Source organism: Apteryx mantelli, chromosome Z (assembly GCF_036417845.1).
Source record: "Apteryx mantelli isolate bAptMan1 chromosome Z, bAptMan1.hap1, whole genome shotgun sequence".
NCBI lineage: Eukaryota > Metazoa > Chordata > Aves > Apterygiformes > Apterygidae > Apteryx > Apteryx mantelli.
This window is the reverse complement of record NC_090020.1, coordinates 9,316,950-9,334,838: the sequence shown is the minus strand read 5'-3', so window position 1 is coordinate 9,334,838 and position 17,889 is coordinate 9,316,950. Positions and strand designations below refer to the sequence as shown.

The 17,889-nt window shown below is 45.8% G+C and overlaps 1 protein-coding gene across 1 annotated transcript in view; it reads left to right on the top strand.

Moving 5' to 3' along the window:
* LOC136995359 (neuronal acetylcholine receptor subunit alpha-7-like) overlaps positions 1–16,087 on the top strand; it is a 52,468-nt gene extending 36,381 nt beyond the window's left edge. The window contains exons 9-10 of the mRNA XM_067315979.1: positions 9,085–9,194; positions 15,566–16,087. Coding sequence (XP_067172080.1) covers positions 9,085–9,194; positions 15,566–16,087 — 632 coding nt within the window. The remainder of the gene's footprint in view (positions 1–9,084; positions 9,195–15,565) is intronic.
* The last annotated feature ends 1,802 nt before the right edge of the window (positions 16,088–17,889 follow it).

Below are 17,889 nucleotides of genomic sequence, written 5' to 3'. Positions count from 1 at the left end.
ATGTCTGTGGGAGCAGAGATGCTCTGACCCATACACTCTGAAAAATCTGCTTTGTATTGTTAGGATTTGGGTTTTTTAAAATTAAACGTGCATCCACAGCCACCTGGACCCATATGAATAGTCCCACCTTTTGCCAGTCCAACAACACTGGTCCCTAACATGCTGTATATCTTACTTTTCTCTGCCTTTTGGCCTCAGTTTTAACTATTTAACCATGAGAACGTGAGAAATTCTCAGAGCTGCTGCTTGCAGTCACTCTGTTAAGGGGGCACAGGAAAGCTGCTCTGATATAACATGAGGAAAAGAACCGGCTTCTCATGTCTGATCTGTTTGCAAAGAAATGAGGAAATGGTATCTTGATTCCTCTTAACTGAGGCTAGTCTCTCTTGACCTCAACTAATATTTACAATAAATGAGGCACTTTCCAGCCTAAGTAAGCACAGGGAAGCAGGTGGGGCAGGATGCCTGCTTTTTCCTGTTGTAACCTGTCTGCAAAACACCTCCTTCCTTTCCTTGGCACATCCTTTGCACTCTCTCTGTTCATAAAGCTGCCCAGAGTGGACTTTCTCTTCCCCCACCACGTGCAACTTCTCACATGATGGACTCCGGTTTTCTAAGCAGCCCAATAGATGCTGTGTTAATACACAATAACAACAAGCAGACTTTTTTCATCTGTAAAGAGCAAGTGGCAAAGCTTGGCCTAGAAATCAGAGGCAGGTTGCTCAATGCCTTTTAACACTGGGACTCTTCTGCTTCAACACACTGCGGGGTGATGTGTACTGAAGCTTTTTCCTCCCCAGTGAGCCAGGCCCTTTCTGTGCCAAGAAATGTTCCAGCTAGGAGTCTGGGTGACTGCATTTGTCCCCCTGCTCCTGTTCTCCAGAAATTTCCCCCTGTTTGGGGGAACAAGATATTTCCAGAGCCCACTTTTCAGCAGCATTGCAAATGTGCCACACAAGGCATTGAGATCTTTCAAAAATTAAAGGGCTGCTCTTCTGCAAACTCATCCATGATGCTGAAGAAAGGAAAAGTCCAGGAACCAGAGCAAGGATGCCTCTGTTTATGTTTAAAAAATTAAACACCCATAGCAACAGAAACCAGCTCAGTCATTTGGATCGAGAGTATTTACGTCCCATGGCATTCACAAACACAACGGTTCGGCCAGAATTCAACACAAGTTGACTATACGAGCAAGGCTTGCTTCACTGCTGGGCCCTGGAGGTCCCTCCTGGCACTGAAAGCTCTGGACTGTGGCTCCTGAACAGACTTTCAGACCATGATTACACGGCAGCAACTGTGTCCTAAACTTACGCACCCCGGGAACGGCTTCATCCTGCCTCACTGGCAGTGTGTCTGGCTGCACTCATGATTTGACCTACTTTTAATTTCTCTCTTTAAAAAAGTTTTTATAAAGAGCCTGTGTAGCTAGACAGCTGGAGATCATCTCATGAGGAAAAACCACAGAGAAATGCACAGAACTCCAGACGTGTTACACACCTGAAATTACTGGGCTGGCTGCACTATCACTGGCTGAAATCCTAAAGCCTGTGTCATACAGCTCAGGTGTATGGTAACAACTGCCCTTTACGTTTCTATAAGCCTATTAACTTACAGACAGATTTGTCTCTCACTTGAAAAGCCAGCAATTCCATGGAGATAGCCTGCTCCTAATACATAGTACACTTGTGCACCAACTGAGGGCATTATATGAGGAGGGAGATCCATGTGGATGTGTAACAATCCCAGTTCAGCGACCAAACTGAAATTACACAAATAACATAATTTGAAATAGAGTTTCTGTAGAAGTTCTGGATCTGTCCATTCAAACTAGAGGGTCAGGTAATTCATCTGGGAACTACATCTGAGACATCCAGTCATAAACTGCAAGGGCTTTTTTATTTTGATAAAGACAGCATGAAACATATAAACAGTACTGGATAATCAAGTCCATTTTGGCTAATGGTTTTGTGACCATCTCTGAAGAAAGGATCAATCCATTCCTTAGGCAATAGGCATACGCCTGAATTCTCTTTTCTAAAGAGCATCGTGCCTCCCTATTTGCAGACTCTGTATCCCTGACCTCTTTCATTAAACTCTATCATTCATTTGAAAGCAACCTTGCAATTAAGGGTAGCAAATCATGCATTAAGAAGTAACTAGGAAGGAAGCTTCTCCAGATCAAGTCAGATTCCTAACTGTAACTCTGCCCCTTCACAATTATCCTTTAAGTAGAGCCTCCTTAAGATTATACAGCTGGTGGGCATGCTTACGCACTTCCAACAGTACCTGATAAAGCAATCACCAGGATCTCATTAATCTTGCATTGCTATAGGCATGTTTTCAAGAATCAATGTCTCAGGATGGGCTGCTGGGTTGGACTCACGGACTAAATACCTTAAAAAATTCAGCTCCTAATGTAATGTTTAGTTACCTAGCAAAAATCAACCCGTTTTTCAGAAAGACAGATCAATCCACAGCCCATTGTAGTCAGATATGGCCAAAAGCAACGGCCCTGGAAAGTTCAAGGCAATGCAGTTACGGGCATAGCTGGCACTGCTTCCCCACCCTCATATTCTGCTGCCTGCGATATCATCTCGGGGGCAAAAACACTCTGGGCCACACGGCATGCCATGGAAAGGGTTCAGAGGGCTCCGCTCTTCCTTCCTCCTCTGTGATCCTGGCTGCTTCCAGCCTTAGATGATTCAGCCTATTTCAGATGTTTTATTCTTAAAGAAACACCACCAAATCCCTGCCTGGCCCTAGTCAGGGCAGGTTTGCCTCTCCTCCCAGCGCAGCGTGACACGGGCTCTGGGATCCCCGTCCACCCTCCTGCATCCACCTTGACTGCATCTCCACTTTAGCAGTCCCATGACTGCAAGAAAAGGGCGATAGAGTGCAGAAGTGACCCTAAAATGTTTACTTAGCGAACCTCGCCTGGCTGTTTCTTCCTCTCGTCTTGATCCAAAGCTCACTGCAGACCACGAGTCCTTCAGATCAGGCCCCAGGTGGCAGAGAAAGTACAGCCACACAGCGAAACAGCCAGAAGCACCCGCAGCAGGCAGATTCCAGCTTGCGGACAAGGCTACAGCAAGCTGAGAGCTGGCTGCTCTCCCTCCGCCCCAGCCGGTGCTCACAGGAAGTATTGCTTTCAAAGTACTTTGTCAGATCAGATAAGGCATGCTTCTGCCCATAAGCCAAATCCTAAATTGAAATGTTCAGACCTCTCAAACCAGTCAGATGATTTGTTTCTCCCACAAACACTCTTCTGGCCCGGAACTTCAAGGCGTCCTGCTGAACATGGGAAGTGCTCGACCATTTTGGATTTACCATGCGCTATATCTCAGTGCAGAATGTCTGCGGGGAAGACAAATGATTTTTTTTTTTTTTTTCCTCCCACATACCCAAGTAAACGCCAAGGCAGTGCAAATCATTATTTTCTGCCAGCTCTCTTCAGAACAGTACCATCACTTTTGGGTCTAGAACCTGTATTTTGCTCTAAAAGGTGTTTTATTGCAGAAAGTGTGGACCACTTGAAAAATGGTATGTTCACAGAGTGTATGAAAAACAAAACTTGGGACTCATAAGTACAAGGAACTGTCACTTCCTCAGTCCATATTAACATCCACACGATGCTTGATGCCTTGGCTGGACATATCAAATGCCATGCAATAAAATTGAGTTATCGTCGCCTCTAGGAAATATAAACTGCATTTCCCTCTGTCCCCTTCTTTCACTGTGCTCACCTGCTTGCCTGTTCTTAATGCACAATAAGTACTTGCTACTCAGGGCTCTACTAGCCTAACATATTTACAGCCTTGTCTCCTTCTTGCTCTTCTTTACCATGCTTATTTTATTTCAGTAAAGAAGAAGGGTGTAAGCTGTGAATAAATATGTTTGCACCAGATGCTCGGGGTGATTTCTTGCAGTTCAGTCATACAGCAAACAAGGCTGCAAATTGCTGAGAGAAGGAAGCAGCACAGTGCTTTAACAGCTCCAAGAATTACAGATTGTTCTAAGTTAAGAGCAAAAGCCATTAGTGGTTCTGACTAGATGGAGAAAACGAGATTAATCTCCTATTACATTTTCTGTCATGTGCCTGTATCTCTTCAGCTGCTGCCACTCTAGCATCTGCCCTTTCATTTTTCTCTGTCTCTTTTTGATTTTGCTGAGTGCTTTCCCCCCCGCCCTTCGATGCTCCTGCCTGGCAGCTTGCTGACTCCAGGCCTCTGCTCAGCTTCTTCCATGCAATGGAAATTCTCAGTCTCAGCAGCTCTTTGCAGTTTTGGGCTCCGTGGTCAATGGTGCTGTTCCCAAAGTCTCAAGCTTTGCAACTTTCTTTATGAAAAAAATACAGCTGTTCTTTTTCTCAAATACCTTGTTCTACTCCTCAAAAGCGTGTGGGAGAAGAGCTTGAAAACACTGACCCTATGCCCTCTACAAGTATCATAACCAAAAGGTAAACACAGAGTCTAATCCTTAGATTTCTCACTCTCTGAAGACATTTTCTGTTTATGAGGCATCAGCTCACAGTTCAGGAACATGACGATGCTCTTTGCTCTCTAACATCAGTGAGAGGTAATGGATGACACATGGTGGCTCAGCTAGAGCAGATCTCATCAGTAATGGACATAATTTTCCTGCCCACATCCTTTTCCTTGTTTCTTTGCTCTCTGTGTACAAGGGTAAATCAGCTAGGAAGGGAATCCCTCCTTCACCTTTCGGTGCCCTGGTGTCTGAGAAACTCTGCACAAATGGTGGGCCATCAGCTGTTGTGTACTGGGACCCTGTCTGCCTGGCACTGGCCCCAGTCTCTGCCATAGGAGGAGAGAAACAGGACGGCTGGAAGCCCCTGGGATGGTCTCTGAGGTCTCCTGAGTCCTCCACAGGCTGCAACTTATGAACTGGAAGCATTTCCAGAGGTGCAGTGGTGCACAGCTCATTTGGTGCATGTTTTGAGACATTTCTCCCATTTCCTGAGAGTTCAGTGGAGGCATTCAACACCAAATGGTTGACATGACCTGACTAGTAGCAGCTGTAAACCACTCCAGCATTTCAGGTGCAGTTACTGACGCTTTCTGCGGAGAAGGAACACAGACTCCAGTGGGATGCATCCAGTTCAACCACTGTGAATACCTGAGTATGACATTCCCCTTCCTCCTCCTCCATTTCATAATAAAACCAGGACTGTAACTTGCCGCAGTGGGGAAGCTCTGTCTTTCCATGATTAACTGGGTTAATAAATCTGGATAATACACTGATTTTCCTGTCAGTATTCAGTAATAATTTTAACAAAGCAACGCATCACTCTGGGATCTTCTTGCCTTTCTTAGGGTTTCTGCTTTATTTACCTTGTTCTATTAATTAGTCTTAAAGTTAAAGTTAATCCAGTTCCACTCCAAAACATTTCTAAAATAATCTTAAGGTGCTTCCCTGATGTTGGGTGATGTCACAGAATGTCCTAAAATGGTGCTGGAAACTCCTGAAGTTTTGGATTGCAAGTCAAGGCCATCCTTTTGATACAGGTTTTACTCTTTAATGTCAGAGGATGTCTGCAAGAACAAATAGCTATTGTCATCGCTGATCATTTAAAAAGACTTACTGGGTCTCTGTGGCTGTGTCAGATCAGTATTTGTTGTGATTACAGCACCTGGTCATCTTCTAATGGTGCTGAGGCTGAGCCTGACAGCTCCCGATGTTAAAGCAGCTGTCCAGGTAGCGTGTTACATCATGCCCCCTCTGGCAAAGAGAGGGAAGAAAATCAACAATGAAAGAGCAGACACCTCATGCCTGAAAGAGATCAGCTCCTGTGCACAAGCAGCAGCTGTTTCATTGACACATGACTGCTGAAGAAAGCAGCATGCAGCTTTGAAGTCACATGAAGAACAGCTAATAGCGACCAGTGCAGACCTCCGCATCCCTGGGGAGCATCGCTATGCAAGGCAGGAGCATACGGGGGCTCCAAACGCTGGTGTCCCAGTCCCTTTTCCTGCCCTGTGGCAGCTGTCCAGGACAGAAGAAGAAAATGGGAGCAGTTCTCTTCCAGAGCATGGTAATCGCATCCCAGCTCTGCCTCAGAGCAACTCACAGCCAGCACCCAGGCCCACGCTCTTCCCAGTGCACTCTGGACTGGGCTGGCTGCTCCTTCACTGGGGGCTGACACTGCCTGTGGCTGGGACATTTATTAAAGCCTCCACGCAGACCCATTTAGCCTAGAAAAGATCTTGGTAACCAGGAGCTCCAGGGTAAGATAAGACAATAACATGCTCAGTGACAGATATTGAGTATTCTCCTCGAGGTGTTTAAATGAAATGGGCTGAGCTTCTTTGTAAAATCAGTTTCACATTTGCCCGCTGCTGACAGATACACTTGGAAGGGAGAGACTTTGTGGGAGTCTCAAAGCCCTAATTGCACCTGTGCTGTGGGCTTTAGGATGGACTCTGAAATACTGGGGCAGGGGGGAGGGAAGAGGACAATCCTGTGGCTGGATTGCAGCTGTTGAAGCTCAGTTCTTACTCTGTTGCTTGTTCCCTGTACCACATCTGACGGATCAGCATCTCTGTTCCTGTGGCTGTGCTTGGCAATATCAAGAGAAGCCCAGGAGTGGAGTTGGTTGATCATGTGGGGCCAAAGTAGGGTGAGTGGAGATGGCAGTGCCATGGCTCCAAGGAAAGTGGTACCTACGTGCCTTGCAGGTTGGTCCTCTCAGCAGCTCTGCTCACAGGGTTGCTGGAGGAGGATAAGAGAGCAGTGGTCATGGCAGAGGGGGTGGTGGAGGTGACAAGGGACCGCGGCCCTTGAAGCTTTTGTCAAATGATGGGTTTGATCTGGCTGGGGTGAGGGCTAAAGACTGCCAGGGACAGAGATGCCAGGCCAGCAGACTGGAGGAGGATTAAGCCACGCTCTTGGGGAGGTGTGTGAGAGACAGCACGAGAGTCTTTCCCACCAGAGCTCTCTTGAGAGCTGCAGGAGGAGAATATTCTTCTGCTGCAGGGAAAGAGGAGATGTAGGAATAAGCCATGGAAGGGAAGACCAGGAAATATTTGAGGGGGTAAAGCTACTGTTTCAGAGTCAGCATCAGTTTGCCTCACTCCTGAACCTGCTCAGGACTGGAGGTTTTCCGTCCCTTACAGGTGAACTGTCACTGATCCCAGGCCTGGCTCGGTCTCAGCCACCCCTGCCCGTGGCTCTGCCCTGACGCAGGATCCGTAATGCGAGCACAGAGCCGTGTTTTGGAACCAAGAGACCCATGGGCAGAAGCTCTAGTAATTACTTTATCAACAGTGGCTCTCAGGTCCACCCTATCTTGCCACAGGAGAGTGGGCAACAGTCTTCATCATATCTCCTCCTAGCTGGACTACCTGCCAGTTTTCATTTCACAGATACACTTGTGACTTTTTATCGCCTGAAACTGATAACACAGCTGAAGCACCATGCCCTCTGTTCTCCATCCTTACTCTCCAACTTAAAACTTAACAGTACCTTGGCCAGAAGGACCCAAATAGAAATGCAAGTGATGCACACCCAGCCATTTCTTCCTTGCCCACCATCAGGCAAGAACAGATAGCATTTTTCTTTATGGCACCACAGGTCCCCTACAGTTGCCAGTCTCGGCTTGAGAGAACTGTTTTCCCTGTTTACTCCAGACCTCCATAGCAATTTCCTGCCCTCTGTTCTTGGGATTACAGCACAAGAAACTAAGAATGTGAATTCCTCAGCTAATCCTTGGCTGGGATTTTCAAGAGTCAGGTAATACCAAGTTCCTTTCAAATTCAACTGAGAGGTTAATTTTCCAAGGGTCTATGAAAAATCCTAACCAAAGCCATTTTTAATTGATCACTTCAGGCCTGGAAGTCTTATTGGTGGCATCTAAATGCATAGAATTTGCTGCAGGGTTTAGTGACTTATGGCACTAATTATTCTAGTGGTGTCAACATGCCTGTATTCCTATTATATGACTCATTTTGGAGTCAGATCAGCCACCTTCTCTGAAGCCTGAGTTCATGGTTTGTTCTGTTTTTGCACCACCGTTGCCTTTATTCTTTCATGAGTAAGTGTAACAGAGATCTTTCAATTCACCTTGCCCTCAGGAGTATTCTTCTAGTCCAGCTGCATAATTCATTTGGCCGTGGAAAGCTATGCCTGCCTCTTGAAGCAATTCTAGCGTTGGTTTCAGGAAGGCATCAGAACCTCATTATTATGAATACGCTCTTTGCCGCTAAGGCAACAAAAAGAGGTGTTAGGAAACTGAGCCTGGCACAGAACTTGCCTTGGAGTCCTTATTAAAATCCTTGACTTTTCCTGCAAGCTTCGGCAGGGAGGGGTGGGCATAGGAAGAGGTTATAAGCTCTGGCAGTGCCACGCGTTGCCCCATGTTGCTCCCTGTTATCTGACTGTCACACTCCCTAGTATTTTGCCATAGCAAACGTCACTAGCTCTGTGGGCATTTCTTTTTCACACTCCAGTGCCTCAACCTAACTCCCGGCATGAGGAGGCTGTGCTGGGCCTTAGACTGGTTTCAGGTCCCTGCTCTGGCTTCAAGGATCTCGATTTCTGTCCTGCGTGGCAGGCTTAGATTTAGCAGTAAGGCGGAAGCACAGCTAGGACCCAGAGGAGGTGGGCTTGAGGGCTGAGGAGGGTGCTGAAGAAGATGCCTAACCCCTGTGGGCAGTGATGGGGAGAACAGGCAAGAAATGGTGCCGTGGTCACACTTTGCTGAGGGGTCCAGTGACCCAACGAACAAAGCATGTGCCTTTGGCACTGCTGCCGGTACCACCAGGAGGCTCCCAGGACCGGGGCCTCGTGACCAGCATCCTCGTCAGCTCCACAGGCACCATGCCGTCCCTGCAGCGGGAATAAAAGCAAAGCAAATACGCCTTTCACTGGTTCTAGCCCTCCCCTAGGTGGAGGCGAAAGGGCTGAGCAGATGTACTGAAAACCGCAAAGGCCTCAAGCAGTGTATAGTGTGGATGGCCAGAGGAGAGGATGTTTGGATGTGACACAGGACTGCTCTCAGGGCCTGGCTGAGGAATGTTATTTGCCTTTTCTTTTTTTCCTCTCCTAACCAAATCCTCCTTTCAATTGCAGCTCAATATTTCGCAAGCATCATGGTCATCGTTGGTCTGTCTGTGGTGGTAACGGTGCTGGTTTTACAGTTTCACCATCATGACCCTCAAGCAGGAAAGATGCCCAAATGGGTAAGCAGCTTTGGCGGTAAATATTCAACAACCTACTAAAAAAAAAATTACAATTTATAGTGAACTAATGAGGGGCAGAAGTTGTTCTCAATTAATCCCAAGTGCCAGCTACAGACAGTATGTGTGACACTGCTGTGTTTGCTGCCAGCGTAAAAGAACGAATATACTAAATTTGGGTTTCCATTAAAACCAGCATATATTATTTGGGTTTTCTCTTTAAACTTAAACCAGGAGACAGCTTACTCTGCACCCACTTTGCAAGTGCTGACCCCAAAGGCAACAGCCTTGATTTCTTATCCAGCAGTCGCTGGTGCTGATAAAACTTGGCGTTTCAAAGCACTAAGCAAACACCTACTAGTCTCTGCTGGGCAGTTTGTCTGGCATGTTGCCTTGTAGAGGTTCATACTGCAGTCACTGGCAGAGCTGTAATCTCCCAAAACAAGGACAGGAGGTCCAGAATTCAACGCTGGAGGCAGTCCGCATTTCCACTCTTGCAACTGTCCCAGCTGTGAATGGCTCTCTGAGTTGCTGGAAGACAGTACCCACCACCGCAGGGCACCAAGGGTCCTGGATATAAATCCAGCTGTGCTTCTTACAGCTTGCAGGGTGGCTGACTGCTTTTCTGCATCATCAGCAGATGGAGTCAGGCTCAGTCTGGGCTCAGTCTGGCTGTGCTGAGGGACCCCTGGACTTTGCTGGGAAATCTGCCCTCTGCTGAAACCATATCCACTTGTCTGCCTGGAGAAACAATTTTGTCTGCTGGCATCTGATGACTTCTCAGTGCCATAGTCTGTGGACGCTCTTTTCTCTACAACAGAAGAGTCTGTTACGCCAGTGAGGTCCAGTACCAGCCCCAGTTAGCTTTCAGGAGGAATGTGTTTATTTTAGATTTTCATGTTAAAAACAAAAGCATACTTTTTTCTCTCTCACCTTCCCAAGAATGGGTTTTAGAATAAGCAGGGAACACATTGCTGCTACAAAAGGAAAAGTAATGAAGCTAAAGCAGATACCAATAGTCGCAGTCATCTGCTCACCCTGGTTTCTAAGAAGTCTGCTTTTGCAGCGTCCTCTATTATCTCATTCACTTTATTTGTCATGCTGGACAACTATCGTGATGTGATGTGAAATTTCACATGGCTACCAGTGTCAGCTTGAGAAACAGAACTGATTTCTAATTTATCTTCTCTAAAAATAAGTTGCAGAGTCAATGCAAATTAAAAAAAATAGATCAGTAGATATTAAGCATAGCTAACAATCACTTCTTAAAATGCTGTATAAATTAAGATCAGCTTAGTTTCAAGACAGCACAGCAGGTGAATTCTAGACGAACCTCTATGTCAGCAAGACTTGAGGACACCAGTCTGGATAAACATGCTTCAGATGTCCAAATGGATAGAGTATGCAGCAGCACAACAGCCCCTTGGGCAATTGTACTGTGTCTTCTGCCTTCTGAGGAGTCTGGGCATGGGTTGAGGTGTCCTGTTAAATATGCTCACAGACCCTGCCAGTCAATTCTTGCTCCTTGCCAGCCCATCAAGATGCTCTCTGAGGCCACGTCAAATATTTTTGCTAAGGAAACTTCACTATGATGATGAGACATTAGAGGAAATTATCATTCGTGATTCTTTTTGAAGTTTCCTGGGAAAGAGGACAAGCCTAAGAGAACAGTTCTGCAAAGCCCTGTAACAACTGAATGTTACATGTTAAGACAGGACTTCTATAGCTGCTTCTACAGTACGTCCAGATTTAGCATTAGGCCTAACCAGACACATGAAACCAGCCCATTACCACACGAATCATCCATTCTGCAAGACAAAGCAAGCCCTGAAGAACTGTGCTCTTCTGTAACAAGCTATCAGACCTGGCTTGTTGCTCACTCTCTCAAACCTCAGAACACAGAAATGGCATATCTGAAAACTATTGGACAAAGGATTTTCTTCTTTCATATCGGTCATCTGGAGCTCCCCGGAGCTCCTGCAAGACTTGGAGCAACCCGACACACTCCCATTCACATCCTGGAGAGCTGAGAGGACTTCCCTCCCGATGAGTGAATCCAAGGGACCCATAGCGAAAAATGCAGTAACAAATTAAAAAAGGGTTGAGCAATCACGGGATCTGGAGAACATCCATTTCCCCGTAATATGTTTGGGAGAGGTACACACTTTGGTCCACTTCTGGAGCAGTTGTAGAAAGAGTGGATTTTCTTTTGCCATTGGCAAGAAAATTTGTAGGAACATATTTGGCAAGAGATTCCTGGCTAGATGTAGAGCAAAATAGGGATTGGTTGTGGGAAGAAATGAATGGAAGTATCTAGACCTGTGTATTGAAGCATGCTGCTGGGAACTTGTTCCCCCAGCACAGACCTGCTGCTGTTTCACTCAGAACCACAGAATCACAGAATGGTTGAGGTTGGAATGGACCTCTGGAGATCATCTAATTCAACCTCCCTGCTCAAGCAGGGTCACCTAGAGCATGTTGCCCATGAGCATATCCAGATGGCTTTTGAATATCTCCACGGAAGAGGGCTCCACAACCTCTCTGGGCAACCTGTTCCAGCGCTCTGCCACCCTCACAGGAGAGTTCTTCCTTATGTTCAGACAGACCTTCCTGTGTTTTAGTTTGTGCCCATTGCCTCTTGTCCTGTCACTGGGTACCACTGAAAAGAGTCTGGCTCCATCCTCTTGACACCCTCCCTTCAGATACTTGTACACATTGATAAGATCTCCTCTCAGCCTTCTCTTCTCCAGGCTGAACAGGCCCAGCTCTCTCAGCCTTTCCTCATATGAGAGATGCTCCAGTCCCTTACTCATCTTAGTAGCCCTTTGCTGGACTTGCTCCAGTAGTGCCATGTCTCTCACATTGGGAAGCCCAGAACTGGACACAGTACTCCAGATGTGGCCTCACCAGGGCTGAGTAGAGGGGGAGGATCACCTCCCTCGACCTGCTGGCAACACTCTTCCTAATGCACCCCAGGACACCACTGGCCTTCTTGGCCACAAGGGCACATTGCTGCCTCATGCTTAACTTGGTGTCCACCAGCACTCCCAGGTCCTTCTCCGCAGAGCTGCTTTCCAGCAGGTCAACCCCCAGCCTGTGCTAATGACTGGCATTATTCCTCCCCAGGTGCAGGACCCTGCAATTCCCTTCGCTGAACTTCATGAGGTTCCTCTCCGCCCACCTCTCCAGACTGTCCAGGTCTCTCTCAATGGCAGCACAGCCCTCTGGCGTATCAGCCACTCCTCCCAGTTTGGTATCATCAGCAAACTTGCTGAGGGTGCACTCTGTCCCTTCATCCAAGTCATTGATGAATAATGATGAATATATTGATGAATAAAACCCCCATACGGTCTGTATTTGACAACGTCTGGACAAAGAATGACAGGTAGAAACTACAGATAAGAAAGACCTATCTGAGTACTCTGGGTTCTTGCCACAGACCTGCTGAGGTCCACTATTTTTTGGCTGAAAACGTTGTGTGCAGGGGGTCGTCATCCTTGAACAACAAGGTTCAATGGCCTGCCAGCTGAACTGCCATACACTTAAAAAAAATTACTATCAGGAAGCAAAGACTGTAGAAGGCATTACTGGAGAGTGCAGATGATATACTGTGACAGCTGTAGCACAGGCAAGCAGGCAGGGCTGAGCGATCTCAAGACAAAAGGGGCAAATGCCAGTTGTGTGGGAAGAGGCTGGCAGCCCAAGAGTGGTCAGTACACAAGTTCTCTGCAAGTCATAGCCATTGCTCAGTCAATTGGATTTATGGCATAATCCCCATTGATTTTTCCCTGCCAGCATCTTTCCGGGCCCGTTTACCTTTTTTTTCAGAGACATCCATACAGCTTTTTGCTGAATAAAAACAGGAACCTATTAAGATGGCTATCTGCAGAGAGGAGGAAATTGCTTACCTGAAATTTGTTCTCTGCAATCCCAGTCTCAGCAGATCCTCCTAGAACTACTCACTCCCCACACACCCCTCCCCTTGGCAGAGCCAGACATCCATGCATTGCAAGGCTCTACCCCTAATTAATTGTTAGGGGATGTTTTTCCACCTTTGATGGAATTGGCTGCTGGAGCGAGTTCCAGGGGAAGGCGTGGGCTTTCCTTGGGAGCACCTCCAAGGTAGAGGCAGAAGCTCTCCGGCTCTCTGCTGTGCCTACATCAGGTTGTTTAGTTTCAGGCTTCCCTTTGGATATAATCCTGGGCTGGCTGATGCCGTCGGGCTGGGGCGTGCAGGTTTGCCGGGGAGCTGGTGCTCCTTGCAAAGAGCGCTGTAGCTACAGCCTTGTCCGTGGGCTAAGCGGTGGGCAGGGGTTCACACCCGGGCTGTTTCTAGACAACCTCAACCAATTGGCATGCCAGGAAGAGACTGATGCCTGAACGTCTGTGCTTTCTAGGGAATATGGCATTAGTCCAAACACATGAAAAGCTGCGGTGTTGTCTTGCATGTATTTAATTGTCTGTAGGAAATGGGCTTGTCTGTATCTGAAATTATAAATGTAAATTCTCCAAAGAATAAGCACACCATCTTGAAAGAAAAAGTAACATTTCTGCAGAACAGAGCTTTTCCCCTTACATCTCCTTGAAGACCCAGGGCAGACATATCAACATTTTCTAATAAAGTTTGCCTGGCCTAGTATTTTGGAATTTCACATTATGTGAGAATGAATTTCTCTCTACCCTTGCCACTGACACTGCTGAAATATTGTCAGCAATTAAAGCCTTTATATTGTTCCATGATAATATGCAATCATTGTGTCCATAAGCAGTCAGAGGACATTTTAATTAAGGAAGTTCAATTAAATCCAGGATGGATTTTTTAACCTGCTACATTATAGTTTTGTGTTTGTCTGTGGTGACCAGGGAGGAAATAGTGAAACATTTAAAGCCACCAATGAAAGCAGAATAATTTGAAACTCAGGAAAATAGCTTTTCAGGGTGAGGAATAAAAGATTCGTTAGAGGGAGTGAAGCAGAATGGCCCACAGGGCTGCGAGCCAGAAGAACTCTCACTGTAAAACTTAAAAATTGTATTACCATCTTCCACTCGTCTTGGCTTTTGGGTTTTACTATTATTACTCCCTGCTGTGGTAATTAGCGTCTCCTCCATTCTGAAATTACGCTTGTCATTACAGCAGCCAAGCAAAGCGCGAGCTGTAATTCGCCCACCTGCGCATCTGCCCTGTGCAAACGCAGGAGATGACTCCACCTGTATCTGAAACCACCCTACGGACGAGGGGTGGCCCTGAGGCATACAGGGCCAAACCGACAGGAGCAGCATCCTTCAGGCGGTCCTGGGCACAGGGGTGAAACCAGAGGTCAGTTCTGCTTTTTCTGCAAGCAGAGCGAACCAGTAATTGAAGAGGCCACCTATCTTCCAAGAGTGACTCTCACCAGCTCCTTGCGAATGTCCGTTCCTCTATACATACTACTTGAAGGACTCTACGGCTACAAGATTTTACTGACTGAGTTTGCTGCTGTCTGCCTTCCACAGCAATCAGTACTAAAAATGGGAAATCCGGCAGGCTCAGAGTTCAGACAAGGGATCTGAAGATCAGTTCACAGGGAAAAAAATGCTGGATGTACCCTCCTGAGTTAGCTCACCTGACAGCCTTAATAGGAAATATTTGCCCCACAAACGTCCATAGGCAGGTTAGAAAGCTCTCGCGAACTGTCGGAGCAGTTTTATACCAGAGCATGAGGAAACGACAGCTGATAATAACAACATTCAGATTTCGAACTGCCCAATTTAACTGATCAGCTGCTGTTGTTTTGAGAGAAGGCCTGCTGTGTTATGTGGCTGAACTCTTCACCAAGGATTAAAACAGGATTGCAACAGCTTTCAAGTAAAACAACACAAGGCTGTTTATATAGACTTAAACAGCAGGGGTTGCGGGGAGGGTATATGCTAAAAACTTCAGTTAGTCTGTCCTATAGTCTAATTCAGCACAATCTAAACATTTGCCCCCCAAATCTTTAAGAGTATCTCTCTCCATATTAACTGAGAAATGGTTGTAAAAGAATGCAGCCAACTTTGTGCCTTCCGCTCAACCACAGAGATCCAGGATTGTTTGCAAAATAGGGGAGTTCGAGAATTGTTCTGTGAAGTGAAGATCTTAAATCTCCTTTGCTCTCTAAGCTGGGTGGACATGGAACACCTGTATGTTCAAAACATGTCTGAAAAATGTCATTTTTGGGAAGGGCCCAGATCCTGAAAAACTCCACTTAAAATCAGATAGTTGGAGAACATAGCAAACAGCCAGGCTTTCTAATTGAACGTAAGGACTGATGACAGTAGCCACCAAATGCTTCAGAAACAGTACATTAAAATGCTCAAAGGCTCCCTTTATTCATATTCTGATCACTCTCTTTCAGGTCCGTGTCATCCTGCTGAACTGGTGCGCTTGGTTTCTGCGAATGAAGAAACCTGGGGAAAACATAAGGCCCCTCTCTTGCAAATACAGCTATCCCAAGCACCCTCCGAGCGTCAACAGCGCTGAGTTGAACGTCCTGCCCGGGCACCAGTCCAGCAACGGCAACGTGGTCTACAGCTACCACGCCATGGAGAGCCCACGCTGCCGCCAGAGCAACGATCTGGGTAGCAAGAGCGGAAAGGTTACTTGCCCCTCGCCAGAGGATATCGAGCTCGCTCAGAAGAAAGCTTTCGTGGATCACCTCCCAGTGATCGTGAAGATCCTGGAGGAGGTTCAGTTCATCGCAACGCGCTTCAGAAAACAAGATGAGGGTGAGGAAATCTGCAGCGAGTGGAAGTTTGCGGCCGCTGTTATAGACAGATTGTGCCTGGTTGCATTTACCCTTTTTGCCATCATCTGCACATTTACAATACTCATGTCTGCTCCAAATTTCATAGAAGCTGTTTCAAAGGATTTTGCATGAGGCTTTCAAAGATGAAAACAGTAAGGAGAAAGGTAATTTAAAAGTCAAGGTTTCCAGTAATTTTGCTAGGTATTTTAACTCAAAAGAGAGAAGTGTACTTTTCTGTGCTAACATACGCAGAAGGAACCAAAATTAGTTTCAAGAGCTAATTTATTCCTGATGTTTGTGACTGTAATTACTGAATAGCACACATGTTGAGTATACGTGTTGTTATTTATTTCTTAGACTACTTCTACATGTAATTATGTCATGATCTTGTGACCATCAGATAGACAAGACAGACGAGAATTCCAATCTACAATATATTTGTTACAAGCTAACACTAGTATCAATACATTACAAAGCATCTGTGAACCTTTAGCTATTTTTATGTGGCTTGCTATAAGCTCTTCAGTACTTTACTGTTTTCAGTATCTTTATGTTTTGGGGATTTTTTGTGGCTCTGATACTCACTTCTCAGGTTTGACAGATATCTCTTCGCAGTCTTATGACGCTGTATTGCATTTAACAAACTAAACTGTCATCGTGTTAGCTCTTACTAGTGCAGTGACTGGAATGTTTTCTCAGTGAATATGTTAGCAGAATGTATTTTTGCCAGAATGTAACTTTTTAGTTTTCATGTAGGAAATATTGGTTGTTGAGGAATGAAAGAAAATTCATCCTCCAAAATGGCAATCACACGTACTGTTAATGGTGCCTCCTTAGCTCTCCTGCTGCATCACCGTTGCTGTCATGTTCTAGCTCTGCTTAATATGAAACATCTCTGATCGCTTGGATCACAGCTGCCAAACTAATAATGATGCATTCTGTGTAACTAGGGCAAAAATCTTGGTTCCACACAGCCTGTAGAATTTTTGTCACTGGTTTCACTGGGGCCAGATTTCACATTTAGAGTCCACAGCTTACACAACAGCACTGAAGTAGGGGGTTTTTTGTGCTAAATTCTGTTAGCATAGTCCACTTTCAAACTTGGTCAATGTGGCTTGGTTAAAAGAGTTGTGTAAAAGAATATTTTTGTTTTGGTAAATTTTAACGTAGCAATATTTAATCTCCATTTGTACCATTTTGTTGTCCACAAATACAGTAATGTAATGTCTATATATTAATAAACAATAATCCTATTATGCCACTTCCCTGGAAGAGAATGTCAGAAAAGCCCCCTTCTCAAAAGCACCTCCTTTCCATTAACTATGCGAGTGGAAACCACACCTTTCTCAGTGTGATTTTATTTTGCCAGCTGATCACAACAGACCTACAAAAGGCTGTGATGTGAGGTAGGCATCTTTCCTCTCTGGGTATCACAGCACATTTCTGAATGTCTTCTAAAAGAAAACACCACCACCTTATCTTCTCTGACTGTCTTCCAGCTTGATTTTCTTCCAGTCAGTGCTAATGTACCAAAATTAATGTTTCCCGTATCTGCTTGATGGATCCCTCCCATCATCACTCCTGGAGAGGAAGAAGCAGATCATGGAGCTATTATTTACGGGAAAGCATTTTCATTTAAAAAGTGATGGTGAAGCTGGTAGCTCCACAGCCTGAAGAACCAAGCAGCTGTTTCTTTTAGGAGAAGCTGTGGGAGCTTTTTCGCTATTGCTCTTTGTTAGGAGGTGGTGGGTCCCTTTAGAGAGAGACTTCACTATGATGAACCTTACCTCTACAGCTTTGAGATCAGATCATCACACTAGTGTTTCCTACTTGAAGTTATGTCCAGAAAGCACCCGAAAGCTCTTGGTAGTCCTGACTATAGTGACCTGTTTTGTATTTATCATAGCTTTTGTGCTCTGCGCTACTTGTTATTT